General features: G+C 35.5%; 2 protein-coding genes across 2 annotated transcripts in view; one reads left to right on the top strand and one right to left on the bottom strand.

Annotated features, from left to right (window-relative positions):
- Nucleotides 1-288: 288 nt before the first annotated feature.
- cgrrf1 (cell growth regulator with ring finger domain 1) lies at nucleotides 289-7,231 on the bottom strand. Its single transcript, XM_008312606.3, has 6 exons — nucleotides 6,878-7,231; nucleotides 5,752-5,885; nucleotides 4,559-4,736; nucleotides 4,171-4,318; nucleotides 2,325-2,432; nucleotides 289-1,007 (listed from the first exon to the last, which is right to left on the bottom strand). The coding sequence occupies exons 1-6, from the start codon at nucleotides 6,979-6,981 to the stop codon at nucleotides 639-641; spliced, it is 1,041 nt and encodes a 346-aa protein (XP_008310828.2). The 5' UTR covers nucleotides 6,982-7,231; the 3' UTR covers nucleotides 289-638.
- Nucleotides 7,232-9,924: 2,693 nt separating this feature from the next.
- Nucleotides 9,925-10,552, top strand: part of ddhd1b (DDHD domain containing 1b) — a 10,655-nt gene continuing 10,027 nt past the window's right edge. Inside the window, exon 1 of the mRNA XM_008312617.3 lies at nucleotides 9,925-10,552. This exon is cut by the window's right edge and continues 116 nt beyond it. Coding sequence (XP_008310839.2) covers nucleotides 9,987-10,552 — 566 coding nt within the window. The 5' untranslated portion in view covers nucleotides 9,925-9,986.

The following is a 10,552-nucleotide window of genomic DNA, read 5'->3' as shown; positions in this document are numbered from 1 at the left end:
CGCTAGGTGGCCGAGCACTCGGAGCAGCCCACGCCGCCTCACTCGTTCACTTCACGTGTTTGGCGACTTCCGTACGCATCTCCCGTGAGTCTTCTGAGTTATTGCGTTTGCGTTATCTACGTGATTTTCTCTCTATTTTGTGCATTATTCTTCATAATAGTGATGAGTCCTAAGAAAGTGAGTGGTAAGGATGGTGGTGAGAAGAAGAAACGCACGATGACCATGGAAATAAAGCAGGAAATTGTCGACAAATATGAGCGTGGTGCCCGCTAAAGAAAGAAGACAAATCGCAAAAAAATAATAATTTGTGTTTGTATCTAAAGCAAATAAAAACATGTTTTTCAATTGATATTAGAACTAATAAGGGAGTTTTTTAGAGGGCCGGAACTGATTAATTTTTTTAAGTTATTTCCTATGGGAAAAATGATTTGCGATACTAGCACCTCGAGTTACGAGCTCTGTCCTGGAACGGATTATGCTCATATCTCAAGGTATTACTGTATTTGATATTTAAATCATATAACAGGGCTGAGCGCATTACTTTTGAACTATTTTTGTTGACACTCATTTTAAATAGTAAAACTTCAAAACAAAACAAAACAAAATGTACACCTACATAGCATCGCTGCTAATTATCCTCATCCGCAAGCTGCCCCCGGAGTTAGGGCAAATGACTCGAAGACGAAGGCTCTGCAAATAGGGCAGTGCTGAAAGTGTGACACGCAGCCGTCACACACACAGGTGTGTCTGCACGGCAACAGAACTCTGTTTACGGCCGCGTTCTGGCACACCACACAGTCCCTTTCACTCCCCTCTGACAAGCCTCCTCCTTCCTCTTCCTTCTCCTCCTCTTCCTCCCACTCCTCCTCGTCCTTCGCCTCTTCCTCGTCGACAGGTCTCTGTTCTGCGCAGGGGTCCTCCTCCTCCTTAGGTTTGCTCTGCGTGTTACTTGTATCTGGGTCAGGAGCCCCTGATAACATCCAGCTGTCAGCTGACATGAACAGAGGCTGCAGGGCACAGGAAGGAAATATTTTATGTACAGACATACATTTGTTAAAATTCTTTATTATTTATATATATATATATATATATAAATATATATATATATATATTTACACCGTATTTTCTGAACTTTTTTTCTTCCTTTGGCTGGGTTTGCGATATTAAAACATATAATTTAAGATGTTTGTTAATTTTACACTGGCAGCCCCTAGAGGGCACTCTAGGCTTTCGTACCAGTATCTGCTACTCCTGTACTACCATAATTTACATGTTTGATATATGTGTGTGTATATGTATATATGTATATATTTATATATATACAGTGATCCCTTGCTATAACGCGGTTTACTTTTCACGGTTTCGCTACTTCACGGATTTGCATCGTGCATTGTGTTCTGCATTCTGATTGGCTAAAAAGTCACTCCGCTTCTTCTCTACCTGTGCGCCAATAACGTTGCGGTTTAATATGTACACGTACGTAAAACAGCTTGCCAAATTGACATTACGTACGTGCAAATTCTCTTGCAATTTCGAGTTTATCCGGCTCAGTCTGAAGAGCAGTGAAATAAAGCTGAGTCACTATTTGTCCGACTGTACAGGTAATTTGTATTTTTTTCATAATCATTTTTAATTTTCTCCCGTTCTCGGTGGGCGGTGCTAATCTCCGCAATTTGAAGCCTTCTGTTCACGTTGATGATTAAAATTATTATTTGACAGTACATTACAGAAGTTATTTGTTGAAACGTTTCTAAAGTACTTTTATTTTACTTTATTTGTGAAACAAATGGTTGAGACTGTAAAATGGTTTGTTCGTTCTTTCTCTTCTTTTTCTGAGTATTTAATTGTAAAAAAATAAAGATTTCTACTTCACGGATTTTGCCTATCACGGGTTCTTTTTGGAACGTAACCCCCGCGAAAAACAAGGGTTTACTGTATACATATATATATTTGTGTATATATGTATATATGTGTATATACATATACATAGATATATATGTATGTATATACAGTATATACATACATATATATGTGTATATATATATACATATATATGTATGTATATACAGTATGTATGTATGTATATATATACCTACATATATACATATATATACATATATACACAAATATATATGTATATATATATAAATATATACATACATATATACAGATACAGTATATATTGTATATACATATATACGCACACATATATATTCAAAAGCTTTGACATGATGGCAGTACGTAACCATTTTGTTTCATGACAGATTTATTCATTTATTTATTTATTAATTATCTATAAAATATTGTAGCATTATTGGTCATACCTTTAACTCATACATGTTTCCCTGTAAGGTGAGGAGATACTGAAAGAGAACTCGCGCGGACAGGTTGTATTTGTCGTCTGGAACATGAATAACCGTCACGTGGGCCTCCTGAAAAAAAAAGAAAGAAAGATTGCATTTCTATAGAATATCAATTGATATGCAACGACCAATAAACAAAGAACGATTAGAGGTCCTGTCTTCCTCCGACAGTGGGGAAAGGGACAAGTATCTGCTACTCCTGTAGCGCAGAAAATGTACATGTTCATTATTTTTAAACTGACGTCCGCTAGAGGGCACTCTAGCTGGCTGGTGCGACTTATACTGCGGAGTGGTTTATATACGTTTTTCTTTTCTTCTTTATTGTACATTTTTTGGCTAGTGCGACTTTTACTCCGGAGCGACTTATAGTCCAGAAAATACAGTAACTGTTGTTTTCTTGGCTCTTATTGGTCCAGATACTGTAAAAATATTTACCCAGTTTAATGCCTTACAGAAAGAGAAAGGATTACAAAGGATCTACAAATTACTTTATAGGACACAGCAATAGTTTAACTTACTAACAACTTACAAGCTACTCGTAATAATGTGTATTCTGGTCTCTGCATAGTAATATACTTCATCATCTAAAGTAGTGCTACGGAGGCTACAGCGAACATCTGGGATTAACTGTAGGCACCAACCGGCTTGGTTTGTACACTATTATATATATTTATAACTTACATACTGTGCATAAATATATTACTAATATCTATCCTATATAATATTATATTATGTATGTATAGTAGCTCTTAGTAATACTGGTTGTATAAATCTGGTAATAATACGGCCCATACACTAATATATCTGCTAGAACTGCCTATATAGCTAACTGTTTATCTAATTTATATTTATTATTTAATTATTCAACAATTTAGACTGTTCATATATTTAAACTATGAATATACCTGTTCACATACCATCCTTATATTTATACTAGTGCGGCTAAAATACAAATTTAAAACAGGGCATAGAAACATGTTTAAAATCAGTGATAAATAATAACTGATAAGATAATTACTCAACTATTTAGACTGTTCATATATTTAAACTATGAATATACCTGTTCACATAACATCCTTATATTTATACTAGTGCGGCTAAAATACACATATACATACCACAGAGATAATGTGGAACACTTAGTGTTGCCCCCGCGACCCGGCCCCGGATAAGCGGTTGAAGATGGATGGATGGATGGAAGTTATAATATAATAATAAAATTATAGAGATTGCCATCAACAACACCATACATGGCAACAATACTACTAATTATACTACTAACACTATCTATCTACTAACCTACTAATCTACTGATCTACTAACTTCAACTGCTCAGGTTTGCTCATTTTCATTGACAAGTGTGCTTGTGTGCTGCTACTCATGTTTGTATTTGACCTATTTTGTGTGTTTTTAGTGTTGTTTTGGTGCCTAAATTAAATCTCTATAAATCTCTATCTATTTCAAATTGAATTTTTTCGATTTTTAATTGTTGTAGTTATGCCACCTGATATTTTTTAAGGCTGTTAAAAAACGACTTAAAACAATTATTATCAAAAGTTATTTCATAAACGCGTCTTCAAACATATTGTCCTCGAAAATATGCATTCTATCTATACTGAAAAAAACGCATTTTTAGAAGCTTTATTTGTCATTGACAAAGGACAGAGCCTAAATGTTTCATAAAAACAATTTCATAAAAATTGATTCAGACCTAGAAAATTATGATGTTTCATAGTTAAGATTATTTTCCTTCAAAGATCCGTCCATGAGCTCTCAGCCAGAGAGGAGGGACAGCAAATGTACTCACAATGTTGTACGTGTCCATGGCTTCTCCCTCTGCCAACATCAGCACAGCCACAAGAGGGTAGCAATACCTTGGCATGGGCCCAAAATCTGTTATTCCCTGATCGGAGGGAATCCGTGTGTGATATTCTCTGCTGTCTTCTCTGCGGACGCTGAATCGCTGCAGTTAAGGGGGAATAACCTCAGAAGTTCAGAGGATAACATTTCCATAACTGAATTTCCAAATCCAAAGAAGTATCGGTGACGTTCTCGGTTTACGCAACGAAGTGAAAATGATATCAGGAAATCTTGGCCAAAATAATACATTATTTTGAGAATATTTTTATATACTGCAGTCTATTGTATTGACAAAATCCTCATGACCCAAACAAAATCCAGTTCGTAAAGGATACAAGAAGGTCTGGCAGTGATGGTAACGAAGGTGAAGCGCCCTTTGAAACTGTTCGGGGGTGCTGAGCCTCAGCCCGTGCTGGTGCTTTTGCAGCGCCGCCTGGAGGGCAATAATATCACAACCCCAGAAACAACTCAGGATACACGGCTCCAGGCACCAAGGCTTCAGTGATGCACCATCTGCAAAAGGTTTTCCAAATTATATAATTTATTTATATTATTATTATACTTCTGCCTTTTCCCTGCAATACCCATGTTTCCCCAATAGATGGCGAAGAAATTGCTAAAAGCATTTTAGCCCTTATGCATGACTTTTACATGTCATTTATCTCAGTTCACACGAACGCTCCATCTACCTGGTCCTAACCTGGCCCCCCTGTTCAATTTTTGGACAGTTCTCTGGCCCCCCTGTTCAATTTTAGGACAGTTATCCGAAAATTGCCGAACATTAAAAGATTGTAAGTATACAAATTTGTTAAAGCTGTGGTATGTATGTGGGGTTCATGTGAACTAAGATCTCACGGCAACAAGAAAACGCTAATACACTTTTACATTGCCACTAATGTGGTGCTAATGCGCAGCTAAGACACTGTTAGCATGCTAGATGACTGTGGCGATAAACAATGAGCTAAGCTGTTGGGTTAGGTGTATAAAAATGTGGGCATTTCTTATATACAATTACATTTTCATGTTTACATAAAACATTGCACCATTATATTTGAATAATGAGATGAAAAAAAATCACAACAATTAAGCAAAACTGAGCACCAATTTTCTTAATTGATTTATTAAAGTGAATTATTGTATAATGTAATTTCTATTTTTGTAATTGCCAGGAAGCTATATATGACTGGCATCATTTATTCAGATAGGTTGGTTCCATATAGGACAAGTGACTATGCTTCTTTTGCATATAACACATTCAAAAATATTAGCGCTAAACATTTTAAGTATTTCAAAAAATTCAAAAGCATGTGACAATGTAAAATGTTTTTATCACGAAAATAATGAAAATATTGGAAATTTAAAAAAAAAAAAAGGATTACCGTAAAATACCGCAATATTGCGAAACTTCATTGTATTAAAGACATCTACCATAGTCTCTAAATGGCTTAATATAGCAGTGACCTGTTGTCTTGTATGAATTGCTAGACAATTAGAATGTTTCCAAAAAAAAAATTCAAAATTTTCCTACCAGTGACAGATGCCGGATTAAGCCCTAATTCTAGGGTCAAGGGATTTGACACGTGAACCATTTGTTTCTCAGGCGTTGGAAGAGCTATCTCTGTATCCGAGCTTCGAAGAATCACGGGGACATCAAAACCAAACCTGCAGGAAAGAGTACAACATTTGAGTAAGTAAGCAATAGTAATCTTCTTTTCTTTAGATGTGCAACTTACTTTTCACAAGTACAACTAAAATATTCCAATCAAATATTATATATAATATTGGATTATTTATAGTATCTGGATTTATGATATATTCTTACACATTTGTATATCACTTGAATAGATTAATATTAAATTATAATAAACTGAGACCCTACTAACTAGGCCAGGTTTTGGGCAAACTTTTGACTCGAAGGCCACAATTGGTCCTAAAATTGAACAGGGGGGCGGGTCAGGACCAGGCAGATGGAGCATACGTGTGAACTAAGATAAATACATGTAAAACTCATGCATAATGGCTAAAATGCTTTTATCATTTTCTTCGCCATCTATTGGGGAAACGTAGGTATTCCAGGGAAAAGGCAGAAATATAATTATGATATAAATTAATAATATGATTTGGACAAGGCCAAACAGGCCATGCCAACTACGACAAGCCATATCGTAGTTTGCCTATGCCTGGTTTAAACTGAATCCATTCTAACTAGGCAAGTAAAAGAGTTGCAAAAATAAATGGATACATTTAAATAAATTTAATTTATTTGATATATTATTATTAATTTAAAGAAATATAATTTAAATATGAATTTATTACAATAATTAATAATTATTAATTAAATGTATTATTTAAATAAATATTTTTTTAAAAACGCTGCTGTTCACAGACATTCACCTCAATCTTTCATTGCTTATCAACTGTAAATATAAGGCAAAATGTGCCCTGTTTGTTTTACAACTTAATATGAATGCAAGTCTTGGGGGCGGGGGGTAGTGTACTTTATAAGTAAATTATGTAATTTCTACATTTCTAGTTTTGTTGTAGTTTTAAAGTTACAACCATACGTTATGGCGTCTATGTCCCTGTCTATGTTTTGGTTGCAAAAGACTGGGAAAAACAAAGATGCTAAGCTATCTCGATTAGCAGTCACTTACCAGCCAAGTACTACAGCCGCCGTTACAAGAAAGCATAGCGAAACCACGCTAATGTGAAAAAGCGGCGAGTACTCATACAGAGTGATCAGAAAAACAGCTGCCATTACACACTTCTCTTTCTACGTAGTTGTATCAGATGTATAGGGCTCAGTGTGGGAGCTTCTGATATTTGTCGGCCATTACGTTTCCTCACTACGGCGGCCGGGTAGCTCAAAAAAATAAAATATGGCATATGAATGTCGCTTCGTCAGATTATCAACAACTATTAATCACAGCTAACTGTGGATAAAGGTAATATATCACGGTTTAATTACACTTTTTTCACACTGTATATTGCTGGACAGATAACACCAGTTCGATGTTTGAGTATTTTGCCTCCTTTAATTTGACAGGAACCCAACCGTTAGTCACTACGGTGTGCCTTGGTGTCGGTAGCGCAGTGGAGAAATTATATAAAAGTAAAACGTACTACGGTGTGCCTTGGTGTCGGTAGCGGAGCGTAAAATTTATATAAAAGTAAAAAGTATATAAAAGTATAAAGTATTGCGACACCAGCAGCTTTGGTACATATGTCTTTCTCTTTTTCTATTCACATTTCCACTCTTACAGAACAGTGCTTCACTCGCAAGGCAGAAGAAAGCATAAACAATCGAATACAGGGCAACAGATTCGCCGCGAGTCGACAAGAAAACTGGGGATAAATCAATCTTTTAAACATTACAAAGTACAACGCGCTAGGTGACATCTATCAAACAGAATATTTTCAAATAAAAGTCAAAATAAATCACATTTTTTCATTACACAGGTTCTTTAGCGTTCCTCAAGACGTGAGTAATCGATCGTCAGCACAAGGGACATCGTTTACACATAAGAACATAGAATACGAGAATAATATATTTTCAAAACAATATTTACCCTGATTTACAACACTTTTTGTCACTGTTATATTATCATTACGTTACTTAGAATCTCTAACAACAATTAACGTTTTTAAACCATTTTATGATTGAAATATTTTCCTATTCTCTTTAAGACATTTATTAATTTACTATTTCACATCATTCATTGTTTTCCTTTGTAAATACTTGGGTTACGACCTCCTACGTCATGCCTAAAATTATCAAAAAATATATGTACAATATATATAAACATATACAGCATAAAAACCATCAAATATAATTTAAAAGTTAGCAGCAGTTATCATGACAAACAATATTATGAAAAAATTATATTTTTCCAAAATATATTTTTCTTTTTAGTGTTCTGTCATAATATACTGAAAGATCCTACACATGTATTCAACATTTGACAAAATATATTTAATATATTCCAGTCAATCCAAAATCATGACTGTATATATTTACTGTTGGCTCTTAGCTATAAATAACCAATCAATAAAGTGAATTATTTGTCATTGTGACGCAGCAAAATACCTGCTGTTGTTCTGTCTGTTTTTTAAGGTTTGGTTGATTCTAAGGATGACAAATCCGTATAAGCTGAGTAGAAGTCGCAAACCCAGCCAAAAGATGAAAAAAAGAGAGCGACTTATAGTCCAGAGAATACGGTAGTACAAGAGACAAAGTTCTTCAGCTGTCCAATAACTACTGGCCACAGCAACACAGACACTAAGATGCACAAAAAACCTGAAAGTTGCATTCAAAATTAGTTGTTTATTGCGATGAGTTAAATTAGAATTACCATTATATATGTAAATACGTTATATATCGTATATAACGTTATATATTATATTATATATTTATCATAATATAAATACATCATATTATGTACCAGAGTATAGCACCTTATCTCTGTGGTACATATATATGCAAAATATGTATAATCATTTTTTTTAAAAAGTTACGTGAACAGGGTATATAATTGGTTTAAATACGTCCATGGTTTAAATTGTTAAATAACTAAATAAATAGTTAGCTATATAACCAGTTTCGGCAAATGTGATAGTGTATTAGGTGTATTCCAACCAGATTTATACAACCATTATTACTAGGAGTTACTATGTATAATATTAGATATGATTATATAGATATTAATCATACATGTGCATATATACACATATACATACACATACTGTATATATACATACAGTACATACACATATACACACAAGACACCCATGGATACATTATAGTGTATATATACACTATACATATAAACATATACATTATACACACAAATATATAGCTACATATGTATACACATGTATGCATGCCAGGAGCTATTTTGACAACCGTGAGTATTATCTCACCATTTTGAAGGTCAATTGCATTTTTTGTTTTTGAGATGTGTCGTGGTTATGTTGGTGGATTTGTGCAATTGAGAGGTGCCTGATCTTAAGTTTCTTAAGATTCTTTTTTTTTTTCATATACGTTTTGTATTTCTTTCTTTTTTTTAAATTCATTGCTAAAGTTATCTTTATATCCCTTTTGTTTCTTTATAAATATTTAATTTGTATATTTAGTAATTTCCCTAATTTCAATTCAATTTATGATCATTTTATACATTTATTCTACTAGTACTATGTGAAAAGTTTCACTTTCTTAAATGCCGTTTTGACATGTCATGATAAATGACATGTCAAAATGCTAAAATGTTTTTAGAATTTTCTCCGCCATCTATTGGGGAAACGTGGGTATTGCAGGAAAAATGCAGAAGTATAATGATAATATTAGATTGCATTACGATACATTTAATATAAATAAGTTATATAATATGGAAAAGTTTGGCAGGCCGGATTAAAAAGATGAATGGGCCGCATCCGGCCCCCGGGCTGTAGTTTTGTCTGGGTTAGTGTGTCTCCCACTGTTTGAGAAGCACTGTCTTAAATGCTATTTTGGTTTAAGCTTATTTAGACCTATTGAGAAAAAAAGAACTTAATAAAGGTATAAGAGTAGACGATGGACGTTCTTCGGGAATTTCTTGGACGCATTTCTATACGCAGTTAACGTTAGCTTTAAATCATCGTCATCATCATCGTCATCATCATCATCAGCATCATCATTTGGCTGGGTTGTCATCATCATCATCATCATTTGGCTGGGTCGCCTAGAGAAAAACCGAGGATGGATAAGAGCTCCGGACCGTAGGCATCATGACAGAGGAATCAAATCTGTGCCACCAGAATCCTCAGGACACCATGTTCGGCAGTGAGTGGGTAATGGCTAATGATGTATTTGTTTCGGGATACGAGCACAGCGCTGAAGCCGGGGAAACGAAGCCGCGGCACCTGCCCCTCCTGTCCCAAGAGGAAGGCATGATGCTGGGCCTGGCTGCTGAGGAATATGCGACCTCGCCGTTTTTGGGCGTGGAGACAAACCTCAGTGAACCTGACAGGAACCATACCCCGACTAAGAAGCGAATGCGGTCCGACAGCTCGAGGCACCGCGGAGAAATTGTCACGGAGCTCGGACCAGAAGAGGTCCGGTGGTTTTACAAAGAGGATAAGCGGACGTGGAAGCCGTTCGTGGGTCACGACTCCCTTAAGGTGGAAAAAATGTATCGGAGGTACTGTGAGCAGAACCACGATAAGGTCGATAACCTCCCCGCCGATGTCAACGACGCCGAGGTTAAAGACCGGGAGAACAAAACGGACATGGTTCGGGCAGATAGTGGAGAAGGAATACCCGTAGATCTGTTAACGCTGGGGGGTTCCGTGTC

The sequence above is a fragment of the Cynoglossus semilaevis genome, chromosome 7 (genome assembly GCF_000523025.1).
Source record: "Cynoglossus semilaevis isolate Cse_v1.0 chromosome 7, Cse_v1.0, whole genome shotgun sequence".
In the NCBI taxonomy this organism is placed as follows: domain Eukaryota; kingdom Metazoa; phylum Chordata; class Actinopteri; order Pleuronectiformes; family Cynoglossidae; genus Cynoglossus; species Cynoglossus semilaevis.
This window is presented reverse-complemented; position numbering and strand designations above follow the sequence as displayed.

What these genes read in the sequence shown, in the direction of transcription:
- cgrrf1 (XM_008312606.3), bottom strand. Translation starts at nt 6,981, where the DNA reads ATGGCAGCTGTTTTTCTGATCACTCTGTATGAGTACTCGCCGCTTTTT. An exon ending in GCGGCTGTAGTACTTGGCTG is followed by an intron (nt 5,886 to 6,877) that starts GTAAGTGACTGC and finishes TCTTTCCTGCAG; the next exon opens with GTTTGGTTTTGATGTCCCCG. An exon ending in GAAACATGTATGAGTTAAAG is followed by an intron (nt 1,008 to 2,324) that starts GTATGACCAATA and finishes TGTGCCCTGCAG; the next exon opens with CCTCTGTTCATGTCAGCTGA.